The sequence below is a fragment of the Girardinichthys multiradiatus genome, chromosome 11 (assembly GCF_021462225.1).
Source record: "Girardinichthys multiradiatus isolate DD_20200921_A chromosome 11, DD_fGirMul_XY1, whole genome shotgun sequence".
Taxonomy (NCBI): Eukaryota; Metazoa; Chordata; class Actinopteri; order Cyprinodontiformes; family Goodeidae; genus Girardinichthys; species Girardinichthys multiradiatus.
Window position 1 is genome coordinate 20,011,063 of NC_061804.1, and position 17,998 is coordinate 20,029,060.

The 17,998-nt window shown below is 35.4% G+C and overlaps 1 protein-coding gene across 1 annotated transcript in view; it reads left to right on the forward strand.

The window, feature by feature from the left end:
* coro6 (coronin 6) overlaps positions 1 to 17,998 on the forward strand; it is a 31,289-nt gene that overhangs the window by 982 nt on the left and 12,309 nt on the right. The window contains exons 2-3 of the mRNA XM_047378285.1: positions 6,602 to 6,801; positions 11,797 to 11,919. Coding sequence (XP_047234241.1) covers positions 6,604 to 6,801; positions 11,797 to 11,919 — 321 coding nt within the window. The 5' untranslated portion in view covers positions 6,602 to 6,603. The remainder of the gene's footprint in view (positions 1 to 6,601; positions 6,802 to 11,796; positions 11,920 to 17,998) is intronic.

Here is a 17,998-nt window from a genome sequence, read left to right on the forward strand (position 1 = left end):
TAATCATGGGGTGGCACGCCAAAACCAAAAGCCATATGATAATTTCAAGGATTTTATTTAGGTATGTTGCTATGACAGAACTTGAAGTTTTGCTCTGCTTAAAAAAATCTTCATCTTTCTCAGGTTTTAAAAAAAATAGCATTATAGTCTGTAAGTTCATATTTTCAAATATATACGAACCAAAAATTAGCAGATGTGACATATTGAAACATGATTTCTTAGCCCCCAAATATGGTGTCATTGATTTTAAAATGCTGTAACTTTCCTAATTTTTACCTTAAGTATGTGATCCTAGTATAAAAGAGGAACAATAAATAGCTGACACACATATCAATATAAATAAATTGATAAATATGTTTCAACACATCAAACTTGTGGTTTCCTTTAATAAATTCATGCCTGAAAAATACACATCTAAGACTACCTGGGCAGGAGGGGCAGTAAAGGGTTAACAAAATTATCAGAGTCACCTCTGCCCCTGATCCCCCCCTAACCCTGCTGCAGGTGTAGTGCTACCAATGCCCCCAATAGGGGGGTAGTGCCGTTGGTAGGACAGGAAGGAGGGGGGCAGCAAAACTTTTGGGGTCACTTGACCCCACCCCCCTAACCCTGCTGCTGATTTAGTGCTACCAATTGGTAGCACTAAACCCCAATGGGAGGCCATTGGCACCCGACAAGCTTTTAAATTGTTTTGAATGAAATGTGTAAAATTCTAGGCTGACAGACAGCATTTGTCAATTATTTTTTTATTTATTAGATAAAAGTGCAAAATATCTGCATGGTCAATAGTTCATAAACAGCAGGAAACAATACATTTAAAATGCCCTAATTGAACGTCATCTTCATTCACATATATTTAAAACCTACAAGCTCAGATCAACCAATTTCAAATAGATCTTCTAAATAAGGATACATTAGTCAGCACTAATGCACCAACATTTATTTAGGGAATTCTGCTACTAACCGTTTTGGCAGTAAAATCATGATTATACAGCTCCTATCTAGTTGACCTCATAAAGACAGTTGGTTTATCCCACATGTTAAAAATCAACAAAAAAGAATTGATTTGTAAATCACAAAAAGTTACTGAAATAGTAACTTTTTAAGGTGTTTTTTCATTAGCAAAGACTGGCTCAGGGTTAGGAAGCTAAGCTAGCAAGCATGTTTGACATTAGCTTCATTAGTGTGTGGAGTTACTTAAAGCTGAATAGAAACTTAGATTCTTCCTTCAAATCAAAAACGTTCCTAAATGCAAGTCTTATGACAGCTCTTAACTCCTACTAAGTTGATATATCTATTCATATGTTATCCAGTTTGAACATACTGCCTAAGTTCTCTGCTGGACGCCACACATGATGAATGAGAATAGCAAACAGATGACATCTTCAGTTAAATTCTGGTCAAAATATTTAGGTAGGATATTTTATTCAAACAGGTTAGGTAATATTGTTAGAATTAAATGATTACTGAACGTTACATTCAGCAAATTATATGCTTAATAAAAGCTAAACAATTGTAATGTCCTGTATTTATTACCTTCCAAAATTCATTTTTTAATAGAGCAGCTTTAACATCTTTGAAATATATAAAAACAAATGCAGCTTCAATGTTCAGATGTAGGAGCCCTGAATGCCCCACAGTTGGTAAGGCTGGAATGTAAACCTCTAGATAATGTAGAGTTTCTAGGAAAACAGCAAGGGCTTTCTGTCCTCTCATCACTCTTGTCAAGTCTCTTTGATGTCACTTCTGGGTTTTATGCATGTTCTACTGAGATGTCTCAATTAGGCATTCTTCAAGGTTTTATTCTAAGAAAAAACTTTTATAGTACACTCTCCGAAGCCCTTGCATAATCACTTGTTTCTTATTCTTTGTTTCTAAGCAGCAGGAATTTCCTCCAATCTTTAAAGCAGTTTTGATCAACAGTTTCCCCAGATTTTTTTAAGGTGTTTCAAAGATTTTCTTAGGACATTGTGTACTTGTTGAACCATTTCCCAGTCTTTGTCATAACGTGACACCGAAGTAGTCATGGGCCAGAATGAGATTCTCCCAGTATCTCCCTTTCATTATTTACAGTTTACCAACCAGATTGTAGTTTTGTTCTGTAAGGTAATGTAAGTTTATTTATTTAGCGCTTTTCAGCAACGAGACACTCAAAGCGCTGTACATACAATTACAATACAATCACAAAGCAAATAAACACAGATACAGACACAGAAAAACAAATCAAATGATAAAATCAAACAACAGAGGTAATTAAAAAAAGGAAAATAAAATAAAGAGAACAGAATGATGGACAAGAAAATGAAAGGAAAATTGGACTGAAAACGTAACTAATTATGCTTAGATAACACAGTCAGAGGCCACTCTAAACAAATACGTTTTTAATCTTGATTTAAAGCAACTTAGGGTTTCGGCGCTTTTACAGTTTTCTGGCAGTTTATTCCAGATTAGTGGAGCATAAGAACTAAAAGCTGCTTCTCCATGTAAGTCCTGGCCAGGCTGAATTACTCTCACTTTTTTCTCACGGGCTAAAATTGTTAAGTTAAAAGTATTTGCAGGCCAAAAACATACATTTTTGTTTGCATAAAAATAGAGAAAAGGATAATTGACTTATTTTTGGTATACTTTAAGCAAAATAAAAGAGGGATTTGGGTCACTCTTTGAAAATGCTTGCTACATGTAGCAAAGTTTAATAAATTAATATGCAAAACTATTTGAATGCACACAGGTCTGCTTTTAAGCAAATATCAGTGGATATATGTAGCCCTATTTACTATCAAATAAAAACAAAAAACAAACAGAGCATGGCTGTTAAAAGTGAATACTTTGTGTTGTCATCTCTAACATTTACCATAGTAAGAAGATTTTAATTGGTCATTAAAGAAAACTCTCCACCTGGATCTCCCGCCTGTTCTGGCAACTTTCTATCCTTTTTATTTGCGGTCAGGGGCCACATAGAATAAGTCCAGGGGCTGTAAATGTCCCCCGGCTGGACTTTCCAGCAAACATCTGCAGGACCTGGTAGCTGCATTACCCGGCAATTGGTCATCTAATGTAAGCCACTTTTTCAGGGAATAACTTTTTGGGAGTCACCTTGCTGATGATGAATACCATTTTATCTACATCAAACTTGGTTATTGGTTGCATTTTGCTTGCATCCAGCAGAAGCAGTTGGATCAAACTGTTTTACTGAGAGGCTGGCAGCAACAAAGGGATCCAGTTTATAGCTACAGATCCAGTTTATAGCTAGTTAATAGTTAAATCGTTATTGTCTCATTTTCTATAAAATGTAGACACAAATCTGGCTCACTGTTTGAGTTTTGGAGCCCTTTTCTGCCGAAATGATTCAAAGACTTTGGATTAAAGTGGCTTGACAAACAAAAAGCTTTCCTCTCAAAATGATCTGGAGTGAAAAAGCAGCCAGAGTAAAGTAAAAAAAAAAAAAGTAAAAAATTTTAAATAAGTATTGATCAAGACCACTTAAACGATTACAATAAAGTTTAACGATTTGGAAATAAAGTATAAAAAACAAGGGACGACTAAAATAATGCTCTTCATTTTAGATTTAAATTTAGCCTTTCAGTCTTGGAGTATATGTTGCCTATCTTCATACCGTCACTGGGATATAATCAAATAGGTCTCCCCCACTTTTTTTATCTGCTTAATCTGCCTTATGTGTGTTTGTTTTTGATGTTTTGATCGCACGTAGCATTTACAGGGACAATCGATTATTAATATCTTCTCTGATAGCACACACTATCCCCTGTGTTTTGGAGGATTAAAGGCCTGCTGGTCTGCTGCTTGCTGTGGCCACAGGACAACAAGCTGTCAGTCAACAAACAACTAAAGCATGTTGAGGTGCTGTTATTTTGTGTAGCTGACACACAGGGTTATTTAAAGCGGCTTCTGTTAAGCAGTGAAGAAGGCATAAAATGATCTTGAACTAACAGGCAGCTTCAAAAGGAAAATACTAAAATGGGCAGAAGGAATGAAAATCACTTTAAAATCACTCTCACCATTTAAAAAAAAATAAAATGTACAAGATATGTATTAATAAATTATTGAAATGAAACTTAAGATTTAATAACATTTAAGTTGCATATTATTACCGTACTTATGGGTAAAATAGGGTGTGGCACTACTTCCAGTTGTCACACTGTTGGATTTAGAAGAATGGCATTAGCTTTTAATATTTGTGGAAAAACTTAAACCCCTTCTTTAGAAATCATATATCATGTTTTAAAAATCAAGCTAATGAGTTTTAAGGAATCTGTAGTCATTGTAGAATAATTAAGTCCAGGTTTGAGACTCCTAATGCAAACGTCATACAAAAATCGTATCCAGGTTTGATCAAACTGAATATTTTAGATTCTGGACTAGAGGTGATGAGCTGCAATCCAGACTTCTTATTCCTTAAATTTAAACTTATACTTTTCTAAGTATGTATTTCTGAGACCTCAAACAATTTACCAACGTTAGTACTTTTCTAATCAACCTGTTGTTTTAAATCCTGCTCGTGTCTTATGCCCTCTGGCAGAGGATCTAATTAGTACCAGTTTTAGTCCAAGATGGCTGCGAGCATCTTATAAAAAGTAGTTTTCACATTCTAGAAAGTGCTCTTTTTTGTGCTACAGAAATTAATATGTATAAAATATGATGAGTTTAAAAAAATTGTATGTGACTGACTTTTACAGCAGATGACAATGTAAAGGATCACAAATTGTTTTTAAAAACTATAAAGAAAACGTTTTGATGTTTAAGTTATACTGGGATATTTCATGAAGCACTTGCGTTTAGATAGATTTCTTGATTTATTTTGATGCTATATATATCAAAATAAAACTGTGAACACATATTTGACTTCATTAACATCTGAATAGATGCTGGAAAAAATACATTTTAATTAGAAATTGATACTTATGTCTATTGTGGATTGTCAACAAAAAATATGTCAATATAATACAACAGTGTTTATATTTTGATAGATGTAAACTGATTCAGTAACAGTTTAATCTTTATAGAATGGGGTTTTCTTACTTTTTTGTGTGCTATGAAAATTCAAAGGATTAAAAAAAATCCTGTAAAGCAAATGGGAACCTGTGAAGCAGGAGCCAACTTCGGCGTCATTAGCCAGCTGTGGCATTCAGCCGTATGTTCTCTATGGATGGCGATCACCCAGAAAGTTTGCCAGAAAAAAACATAGACAAGGAGCAGGACTTCTGAAATTGTGTCATATTGACAGATAAGCCTGAAATACCAGAACTAAACCAAATACAGCATTCCATGAAAGAACCTCACACTACCTGTGAAGCACTGAGTGTCATGGTGTGGAGATGTTTTGCTGCAGAAAGACCTGACCAGCTGACCATCATAGATTCCACCGTGATTACTACCATGTATCAGAGGGTGGCTGAGTAAAATATCACACCATCTATAATAAAATTTTGCTGAAGGAGAACTGGACCCTTTAACATGACAGTAACCCAAAACATACCAGTAAATTCACCAAGGACTGGCTGAAAACTGAGAAATGGAAATTCCTAGCCCAGTAGAAGCCCAGGTCTTGATCTCATTAAGCTGATGTAAAATCACTTAAAAACAGGCTGTACATCTAATAGAGCCCACAAACATGAAAAAGAGGAGAATGGTCTTAGGGATTGGTAGATGGCTACAAGACGTTATTTCACCTGAAGGGGGTAGGACTAGCCATTGGTGGGTACGATGTCCTAACTTGCCCCTCAGTTAGAAAACACTGTTTAATTCATAACTTTTGTTTCATGGGTAAGTTAAAGTACATTTTGGTGTTTACATTCTTTCTCAAATTTCTCACATTCTTTTCCAGAAATAAATAAAAAAGATTAGACATGCATGTATAAAGATTTCTTTCCAAAGAACATAATTATTAATGGAGTGTCCAGATTTTTTCACATGACAGTATGTTGCAAATGTTGTGCTTGTCTAATTGTAAGGTGATTGTATTGCTAAAAATATATATATTAAAATTGCTCTTCTTAGGTTTTCAAAAATAGAATAAAGGCTTCATAAACCTCAACTCTCTGTTCAGTTTAAAACTATACGGTTCAGACTTAAACACAGGACTTGTATTTTCGATTGTGAACTAGTGGTTCACAACTGCAGTCCAGACTCTGTTTAGTGCTAGTGGGAATCTGCGATGCAGAACCAAACCTTAGTCCCGTTAGCAGCTATAACCCAGTCGCAAAATTCTTACAGGGCTTAGTAATCATTCATATTTTGTCTATTACTCTTTTTTTTGTACACAACTACAAAATAAGAGTCTCAGTTACAAATACCATAAAATATTAAGCTTAAAGCATACCTTCATATCTGTGGCCTAATTAATTAGGGTTAATTCAGACAAAGTCGTAATGACAGCTTCTGATTAGCATTCATGAGACCGACTTTGACAGGAAATGTAATGCTGCAAGCTTTTCTGCCACGAGACTCTATAACATTGATTTTGTAAATATTGAAGACAGCTTTGTTTTATCTTTAATGAAAGTTTCCATTGCTCTCTGCTTATCCTCAACCTTGTTCTTTTCTCTACTTTCGCTGCCCCATCCTGTTTCCCCCTCCCCTCCAGTCATGAGTCGCAGCATCGTGCGGCAGAGTAAGTTTCGTCACGTCTTCGGCCAGGCGGTCAAGGCGGAGCAGGGTTACGATGACATTCGGGTTTCCAAGGTGACGTGGGACAGCTCGTTCTGCGCCGTCAACCCAAAGTTCTTGGCGGTCATCGTTGAGTCCAGTGGTGGAGGAGCGTTTCTCGTCCTGCCCCTCTCGAAGGTCAGTACGGGTTGAAAGGAATCATCTGACAAGTTGCACAAATGTTGATGCTTATAAAATCAACTCTAAAGCCTTGCAGGTTGGACAATTGTTTTGCAGTGAATTATTATAAAATTTAATGTTCTTTAAAAAAAATACTGTTTTAGACTTTACTGTTTTATTGTTATTTTCTTTACTGATATATTGTAATTAGATAAATGTTATTTTCATAGTTTTAAGGTACTGTTTTACATTGTTATGATACTTTACCATAAACAAAAAATATTTCTTAACTTTGAAATGTGCAATATTAAATAAAATATACCAAACTGTGCCATATTGTAAATAAAAATGTTACATTTTGAGTAAAAAGAGTAATATGTTTTATGAATACATCATAAAATGATCAGATTTAATTACATTTGTGGTATTTACATTGTTTTGAGGTCATTTACCATAAACAGATTTACATGGATTTTTAAACATAAAACATCATTTTAATTTATGTTATACTTAAATAAGTTCTTACCATTGAAAGTCACAGTATTAAAAAAGACTGTACTGTGTAAACGTTTAAGGCAGGGGTGAAAAAATGCTGTAAACAAAGAATGCTTTCAAAAATGGAAGTGTTATTCATTTATTTTCATCAATCAACAAAATGCAGTGAATGAACAAAAGAGAAATCTAAGTCAAATCCATATTTAGTGTAACCACCCTTTGCCTTCAAAACAGCCTCAATTCTTCTAAGGAGTCTTGCACACAGTTTTTGAAGGAACTCGGCTGGTAGGTTGTTTCAAACATCTTGGAGAACTAACCACAGATCTTGTGTGGATGTAGACTTTCTCACATCCTTCTGTCTCTTCATTTAATCCCAGACACACTTGATGAAGTTGAGATCAGGGCTCTGTGGAGGCCAAACCATCACTTCTAGTAATTCTTGTTCTTCTTGAAGATAGTTCTTAATGACTTTGGCTGTATGTTTGGGTTCGCTCACTTATCATTTTGTAAATTGATAAAAATAAACAATCATCATTTATATATCTGAAAGCATTCTATGTTTACAGTATTTTTTCACACCTGCCTAAAACTTTTGCACACTACTTTACATCATTATTATTTGTATTTCTCATGGTGACGACTTGGCAATGATAGTTGCTGGTAAATTACAAAATGTTTTATGGTTGAGTTGGAATTTCTAACTTCAAGACTGTCATTAGATTTGTGATATTTCTGTTGTTGTAAGGTTATTTGCATTGATGTTTTCAAAGATAATTTACCATAAACAAAAATATGCTTATAACTGTGAAATTTACAGCTGTGACATACACTGTCATTGTGTTTTTACAATGAATATCTAGCTGTCTCTAATTCACTGTATTTCCGCAAAACCTTTTTACAGTGTGGTTTGGATGCCTGACTTAAGGGTTCATGTTAAATTAAATTTTCTTTTATGATTAATTCCATTGCCTGACATTAAGGGTGTAAATGAACCACATGGATGGTGAATGAGTGATGTGATCCTTAAATTAGTGCAATAATATCTTATGGAGAACATTTTATATTGTTTCAAATAAAACTAATAGTACTAAGCTGTGGAACATGATACATTTTAGCTGCTGTACTAGAATGACGCATCTCTTGGTTTCTCTCTAGGTTTTCTCCCTACTAAAATCCTTGATCTTATGCCCCCAAGATTGCCATTAGATTTTGAGAACATGATCATGGTCTTGCCTTCTTTATTCCACTATCCTTATAGCTATAACATTCTAATATCTTTTCAGCTTTGTTTAGTAAGACTTACTAGAGGTGGCTTCAGATATTTAAAGCGTTTTAAGGTTGGATTTCTTGATGCATTTGGCTATAACAGGCTTCAGTCATTCATGACAAAATGTTCAGCAGACAGCTGTGTGAGGTCAAATATTTGCTGTGACCCCAAATGTCTGAAATACACAGAAAAGTCAACGTCCCCTTGCTTTAGGTTGGACCTGGAAGTTAGAAGCAAATGACCAAGTCCAAAGTAACAAAATACGTAAGTTTGTTTGAAAAATAATTGAAATGATTAAAAAGGCCCAACATATGCAAGCAGATGTGCAAGATTAAAGCGTGAATATTTTAACGGGAAATAACATATTGTTTCAGTTTATCAGAGTAAGCTTTGATGCTCCGCTCATGAGGGCGACTGATACTGGTAGTTTTGTTTTTATTGTTTTATGGGCTAAATCATCCCTAGCATTTTGTTTTATAATGAATTTAAAAAATTGCTAAAATATTACAGAATAACATTTAGTATGACCGATTAATTAACCAGCTAAATTCAGCGTTTTCTACTTGTGATTAAGAGCAATTAAGAGCAAAATATCAAAAATCTATATTTTTTACAATAAACAATGAGTATATTATTTTAGCAACAGAATGGATAATTAAGGTCTTTCAGCTTTAAATAAAAGTAACTAGATTAAGTAAACATTTGTGTTCTATGTTAATACTGCCAAATCATGGTATTTTCTTTTTCTGATTTTCGTATTTTTACTGATTGTTATCTTACCCTGAGTTTTTCATTCAATTCCTTACGCTGCTCTAATAATCCTAAAGATCTGCTGAAATTATTTGAGCTGTCCTGTTAGCCCCCATAGTAGGTTTCGTTTGAGTCAGGTTGCGAAGAACCTCTGTGATCATTACTCTGTGATTAAGTTGTAAAAGCAATGATTTTCTGAAAGATGTTAAAATGATGTTATTGTCCAGTATTTTGTTATCTGTGGGTTTCATAATTTAAAGTATTTTAGTTAGAATCTTTTGTTTCTTTTAGTGGTAAAACCTTTGTAAGTTTTGTGACATTTGAAAACACAATATAAGTAATCAGTAGCTTTTTCAACAGATGTTTCTTGTTTTTCTCGGAAAAACATTTTTAAATCTTTTTGAAATTCATTAAAAAGAGTTTGAAAATGCCTAGTAATACCCAGTTTACACACACTGAAAAGTTATGAAAAGTCATGCTATTTATATACACCAGAGTGCTCTTAATCTTCCCTCTCCACCCTCTGGGTCCCCAACAGGCTACAAGAAAAACTCCCCTTTCAACAGCTTGTCATTTAATCTATAAATACACCTCGCTTAGCATGTGTGTGTCTGTGGAGAGGGAGATATTTCTAATGCTTATCCACATGTTTGCATGATAAGAACCATAGAAAGCAAAGCTTGAACTCATGGCATTTTTGCTTTCTTTTTTCTCATTTAATTTATGAATGTTAATATGTTAAGAGGCTGCTATTTGCTAACACTGTTCCAAAACGTCTCTTAGATATTATTTGGCTACAATCACAACATTTACCCAGAAACATGCTCAGACCCAGAATATGATCCTTTGTCTGTTGGTTAGCATAGTTTAGCTCGTTAGCAAGCTAAGGTGAGAGTGAAAAACTCATTACTAGGCTACTTTCAACATTAGTGTGCTAGCAGGCTATGCTAACATTGTTCTGCTTCTCTGTTAATTAAATTATTCTGATTATGTCCTTATACATCTGAACAAAAACATAAATAAAGCATGTTAGCATCTTATTGCTAACCCTGAATAACAAATTATTTTGATTAGGTCTTTTTATATCTGGAAATAATTATGTCTTGCAAGCATTGTATTGCTAGCTGATTAATAATTGTTCCGGTCCTCTTAACAATAGCACATAGATTCTCAATGGGGTTCAGGTCAGGCCAGTTTGCTGAAAACTCCTGCTTTTGTTGTATACTTCCCCTGACTGAATTAAAATTTAATGCTGCATTAGTCTAATTTATTGGCTAAAAACATTATCATCTTAATTGTCAAATAACGTAGTAGATTGTTGTAATGACAGATGTTTGTTTATTCTTTTTTGTATACATATTGTATGTATGTTGATTTGAAATAAAAACAGTTATATTTGTTTTTTGTTTGAAAATCTTTATATACATCATCTTCCTTTTTTTTTTGCGTGTTTCTCAAGCCACCAGTTTTTTAACCTCTTTTTAATGACAAACTTTAGTCCAGTGTTCTTTTGCAAAATTCCTCACATACTATAGGTTCGGTTCAGTCCATATCAAATGTGATAAGTGTGTCCTCTCCATTGCATTTTATTATTTTTATTTTTTTTATCTCTGTACATATTCTTACTGGGATTTAGATCTGGACTCATTACAGTTTTTTTTTAGCTGTCCAGTGCTGTGTTATTAGCTGGATACGTTTTAAAGAACCCTTTGGAATCCACTGCCCTGCTATGAAACTCATGAAAACCATGACCCTAACTATAATTTGTGTCCCAGAACTCTTTGTTTATTGTTTAATTCTCTCATGACATGGAATATATGGAGACATTATTTGCTTTGTTGGATTTGTAGGATTTCATCTCATCAATTCTGTAAAAGCTTGTCTGTTTAGTGTTCATTGTTTTAGTTCATTTCAACAAGTTCACTTCCGTTTTTTCTCTTTTCTTCATGCTGAGGGAGATCAGCTACATTTCCAAGATACTTTTTGACATTGTCGACAGTGTCAATAGACACTTGAGATCTTTAGAAATGAACTGTCCAGTGACCATGAGACTGTCCATGCTTTTCAATTATTTTTGTTCTCAAATCCTCCTCTATGTTTTCTTCTTTATTTATTACAGTTTAACAGAGATGAAAACTAATACAAAAACCTTTCTCCATTTTAACTGATTGCTGATATGAATTCTTTGCTTATGACTTGGATTAGTGATGTTTTAATGGATCATCACTACTCTAATGTGAAGGTATTTAAACATTTTACAAAACATTTATTTTTGTTTGATGGGCCATTATCTGTCAGAAATGAAGATCTGGCAATGTTTTAGACTGTGAGGGTTGTAGCAGTTTTAAGTTTTCTCTTTTAGATTATTTTTGTGGTTAAATTAGTTAAAATGCAACCTTTGTTTTTATTGTTTCTTTAATAAGGAGTTTTAGAAAAAATAAATAAAATTTCTTGCCACTTAAACAACATGCACTGGTCCAACTTTGCCCTTTGTGTTGCAGACAGGCCGCGTGGATAAGAACTACCCGCTGGTAATTGGCCACTCTGGACCCATCCTAGATATCGACTGGTGCCCTCATAATGATAACATCCTAGCCAGCTGTTCTGAAGACTGCACAGCAATGGTAATTAGCATTCTTTTAGTTTTCTTGTGTAGATGTCTTTATGTGTTAGGAATAAGACGTGAGCACATGGGGAACACGCAGGTTATTGTGAAAGCTCAGAAACCGTCTTAGAAGTTGTTGAGGTTTGAGTTTTGGCCATCAATCTCTTGGATTCATGTTTTAAAACTATTGGCAACTGTCGTAATTTTATTGCTCAGCCACACCCTTCTTCTCCTATTTTTTAACATGCCAGGATGCCTGATATTCAGGCAAAAGACAAACTGGCTGTTAATTTGCTGCAATCTCCTGAATCATCTGTTTGTGGTCTGCACAGAAGGAAATTAATGAGGTGGCTCAGTTTTCCTTTTTAGTTGTGACAAAGCTAAGAGCAATTAAGAGCAAAATATCAAAAATCTATATTTCTTACAATAAACAATGAGTATATTATTTTAGCAACAGAATGGATAATTAAGGTCTTTCAGCTTTAAATAAAAGTAACTAGATTAAGTAAACATTTGTGTTCTATGTTAATACTGCCAAATCATGGTATTTTCTTTTTCTGATTTTCGTATTTTTACTGATTGTTATCTTACCCTGAGTTTTTCATTCAATTCCTTACGCTGCTCTAATAATCCTAAAGATCTGCTGAAATTATTTGAGCTGTCCTGTTAGCCCCCATAGTAGGTTTCGTTTGAGTCAGGTTGCGAAGAACCTCTGTGATCATTACTCTGTGATTAAGCTGTAAAAGCAATGATTTTCTGAAAGATGTTAAAATGATGTTATTGTAGCTCATTCCTATGTTCAATCAGCAGGGGTCACTTAATGCTTTAAAAAGGATATGTTATAACAACAATCTTAATGTAAAATCTCTATTGAGACTCTATATGAATCTAAAAAGAGATTTGTTGTCATTTGGGCAACTTTTAACAGATTTTACTTTTGATTTTCTTTATGTGAAAATGGCTGAGGAACATGTTACAATATTTTACATTTTTAAGTCTTTACTGTCTTCTAAAGGATCTGTAGTTATAGTATACATATGGTATAGGCTTACCTACAATGTCTGTTTACTTTCTGTTGGGATTATGAATCTGAGAATGTTATTTAATATTTAATATTAATATTTTATCAAATAATATTTCGGTCTGTTAAGGGTTGTCCTGTGAATACCAGCCCAGTAAGCCGATGGTATTAGGACAAAATAGAAAGGTGTGAGATGAGCTCTGACCTTATTGAACAGCAAAACTCTGCCCATATATGGAATGAATTCACACAATTTCTTAAAATACAAGAATTTATTAACAAAAATAAGTCAACTCAAAGTCAAACATATTTCAATCAACAAACTCTTTACTATGTTAAAACAATCCAACTAAACTACCAAGCAGAATTAAAGAATAACGAAGACTAATGGGCTATGTACAATATAAACAAGTTGATTAAAGATGATTGAAAACCATGACCAAAAGAATGATGCAACATTACCGTGCAATGTTATTTATGGTTGAGAACCAATGATTATCTTGAAGAATCTGGAAATGTTAAGTTAGTCTTGGAACTAACTTAAGAAATAATCAGCAAACGTTTAGACAACCATTCACAATGCAAGATCAGATACAATCTTATTTTTATTAAAATAATGTTTTCAATAATGATCTGCTGAATAAAACCAACCTTCTGGATGACTATTTCACAACGGTGTCTCATTAGCTGCCTTTATTTATTAAAATAATATTTGAAGAAATATTATTAAGGGAATATTTTGGAAAAGAGCCAAATCTTTCTGGAGAAATTGGCTTAATGGTCTTTACTTAGTTATCAGATTTAGTAAAATGATGTTAGGGACACATTATTTACTGGATTGAAAACTAAACCTTTCTGGGTAAATATTATTTAGCAGCAAGCACATGTCCTTAGCTGTTAGCAGTTAAGCTAACAAAGAAGCTGATAGCTTAGCACCAGATTTAAACACATACCTTTAAAAATACCAGGGTTAATAAAAGGGTTAAAATGCATAAGCGTGGACGGCGCGTTATGATCAATATTCTGTTTAAAATCACCCTTTAATAAAGTTTGTCTTAACTTTAAAAACACACAAAGAACACAACCTCAGCACATGTGCTGCAGATAGCCTGCTAGCACTAAGATAGCAGAGTTCAACACAAACAAAACCAAACTTCATCAAATAAAAAACGTTTAGATCATTTCAATCTAAATCTTTCTATATTATTCTGCTCTGCCCAAACCTAACCTCTGACCTATGCTGAGGAGAAGTTGTCCGGGCGACGACGAAGTTTGAAGAAAGCTCTGTGAACAAAGGGTTAGCTTCCAGCCAACTTCCGTAGCTCTGGCTGGAAGACGGCTCGTTCTGTCCGCTGACCACACTGCACGTGAACCGCCGTAATGCAGCTACTCGTTTGTCCTTCTCCCAGGCAAGGAAAACCGCTTCACTCGGCTTGTAGAGACAGCGTCTCTGCAGGGACTTCTCTGGGGCACCGTTTGCTTCTTCAGGCCTCAGAGAGAAAGTCAAGCCAGGCGTGTACCTTAATTCCCGTTTCTATGAATGAATACTGGGTACACAGTTATTCACTCATACTTAACTTGTGTATATAATCGATGAGCGTATGACATTCTTGGATCCAGTTGAAGAGTTTATGTCTGTTTGCCAGCAAAGAGACATCAGCGCGCTTGTCTCCCCTATCCGGTCCCTTTCGAAGGCCATGTGGAAGAGGGCGGATGTAGCAACAGCTGTGCTTTATTTGGGTAGTGGCGTCACAGGAAGTCCGCAGTTATTCCGTTTCCTGGCTGTGCCGGAAGAAGGTTAATGCACTTTATTTTGAAAAGTCCCAGAAGAGTTCGTACCGGAGTTTAATGTTGAAATCCATGGCTGGGTCCCAACATTTCCAAATGATTCAACAAATTCATAATTTAAATCAGAGCTTAATAGACAAACCCTGAAAAAGAAATCTAACTTTTTTTGCACGACATTGAGCTTGATCCCGAAGCAGGTTAGACTCTGGGGTGCCTCTTCCCCCCCAATCCTGTTTGTACTGTTCGAGGACAGGACCTCAAGGTGTGGTCGTCGACCTAGGACCTTTAGCATGCACGCCAGCAGGTTTACAACCGAATGTTTAGTTGCTGAAGTTAGTTCCTCTAATTCTGAGGACAGAAAGAGGTGGGCAGCTCTTTGGGGTTGGGGATCAGTCTCTGCCTTAAGCGGAAGAGCTCAATACAGGGCAGTAATGTAAAAAAAAATAGGACTCACCATTAAACATTCAGTTCAAATGTTCAAATTATTGTGTCATTTTAGTTACATTTAGTTACAGGTAAATTCCCAAAATTAACTTGGTTTTACGTTTTCAACAAGCTAAGGAAAATGTCTGGAGACCCTACCCCATTACATAAAGTTGAAATAAAGTCATTGGCTGAAATCATTGGTTGAAATAAAATAATTGGCGTCCTCCCGAATTTGATTACTTCATCATCAGTAAGTGAGGCAATATTGGAGGTAACTGTAGAAACTGATCTGTGTTTGGACTGTTTTAATCCAGTTGAGCTTTCTGAATTATCAAAAACATCAGCATCATCTAAACCTTCAACTTGTATCTTTGACCCAGTCCCAACCAAAGTATTTAAGGAAGTGTTCCCTTTGATCACTGCTGATATTTTAGACAGGATTAATCTATCCTTAGTAAATGGATATGTAGGCTTTTAAGGTAGCTGTAATTAAACCTTTACTTAAGAAACCTTCGCTTGATTTACTAAATTACAGACCTATATTAAGTCTTCCTTTCTTATCTAAGATTCTTGAGAAAACAGTTGCTAATCAAGTGTGAGAGAATTTTCACAGCAATTATCTGTTTGAAGAGTTTCAGTCAGGCTTCAGAGCTCATCATAGCATGGAAACAGCGCTGGTGAAAGTCACTAATGATATTCTTATGGCCTCAGACAATGATCCTGGTCTGTACTTGTTCTGTTAGATCTCAGTGCTGCATTTTATCCAGTCGATCACAATATTCTCTTAGAGAGGCTGAAACATTCTGTAGGAATCAGGGGAACAGCGCTAGGCTGGTTTAAATCATATTTGTCTGACACATTCCAGTTTGTTCATGTAAATTAAAAATCATCTTTAAACTCCAGGGTTAATTATGGAGAACCACATGGTTCAGTGCTTGGGCCAATTCTCTTTACTATATGCCTCTAAAAGGTAAAATGATCAGGCAGCATGGGATAAATTTCAACAGTTATGCTGATGATAATCAGATAAATTCTCACAAATCCAGCCAGTTACATATTAAACAGGTTTCTTGGATTTCCCTCTGCCACCTCCTTTCATAATTGCCAAAATGAGAAATATCCTATCCAGGAGTGATGCTAAAAAACTAGTCCATGCATTTGTTACTTCAAGGCTGGACTATTGTAATTCTTTACTATTAGGATGTCCACAAAATGCAGTTAAAAGCCTTCAGCTGATTCAAAATGCTGCAGCAAGAGTTCTGATGGAAATTAAAAAGAGAGATCATATTTCTCCTATTTTAGCTTCCCTTCATTGGCTCCCTGTTAAATCCAGAATAGAATTTAAAATTCTCCTCCTCACATATAAAGCCCTTAATGATCTAGCTCCATCATACATCAGAGATCTGATTGTTTCATATATTCCTAACAGAGCACTTCGTTCTCAGACTCCAGGTTTACTGGAGGTTCCCAGAGTCTCTAGAAGTAGAATGGGAGGCAGATCCTTTAGTTATCAGGCTCGTCTCCTGTGGAACCAGCTCCCAGTTTTAGTCCTTGAGGCAGACATGCTTTGTACTTTTATGGCCAGGCTTAAAACTTTCCTTTTTGATAAAGCTTATAGCTAGAGTGGCTTAGGTTATCCTGAGCTATCTCTGTAGTTATGCTGCTATAGGCTTAGGCTGCTGGAGGACGTAATGACCAATTTTCCTGTTAGACCTTCCTGCAGGGGGGCATCGGGTGAACTGCTGCTTCCAATAACTTAATGTTTACCTTTTACAGATGATACACTCGGCCCTGTCTTTCGGCGTTTAACCCTGTTTTTCCCCTAGACAGCTATTGGCTGAGCTTCAATTGTGACTAACTGTATGTATTCTCTGTCATCCTATAGACCATATAGACTTGAAAATTAGCTCACAACGTATCTGCTTAGCTGTGTTTCTCTGCTAAATGAAACCACTTAAGGAGCTACTATTGCCATTAACATACTTTTCTTTAACATAGAAAATACTTCTGGATGAGTGTTTGTGTTCTTTTGTGTGTTTGCTCTGTCTTCACAAACCTTCCGTTGGTGGCGGATGGCCGCTCACACTGAGCCTGGTTCTGTTGAAGGTTTCTTCCTGTTAAAAGGAGTTTCCTTTCCACTGTTGCTACATACGAGCTCAGTATGAGGGATTGTTGCGAAGTCAACGACACAATGCAAGCGACTGTCCACTGTGACTACATGCTCATCCAGGAGGAGTGAATTCTACAAGTCAGTGACTTGATGCTATCTGCTGGTTTTTCTTAAATAAAGAACTTTTTAACCAGTTTATATAATAAACTGAACTTGACTACATTGTTTGATAACGATGTAAAGTGCCTTGACACAACGTGTTGTGAATTGGTGTTATATAAATGAACTGAATTGAATTTCTAAAGGTTCTATCTGTATTCATTCTCACTTCAGCAATCTGGAGCACCCCAAACTAAATGTCTGGGGTTGAAACAAGGCAAACCACTTTCAAATGCTGTTCTCATCTCATAAACCTGATGTCTTATACCTGTGTGTTATTTTAGACATTTTAAATGGGAATAAACGTGGATTGTGTCCGAATGTTTCCTAACTAGGAATGGCATTTTTTACCTACATTTTGTTAAAGGTCTTGTGTCAGCTTTTTTCTTTATTCATATTACTTCAATTTCTTAGTAATGTTTTATATGACAGCAGGTGTTATGTTCAAGAGTGATGGTAGGAAGGAATGGGAAATAGAGGGCTTGAAGCTTTGTCTGCAGTAATGCAGGCACTGTTCTGGCCTGCCGTGGTGAAGAAGGAGTTGGTCAAACAGCACAACTCTTGATTTACTGATCAGTCTACATTCTGACCCTC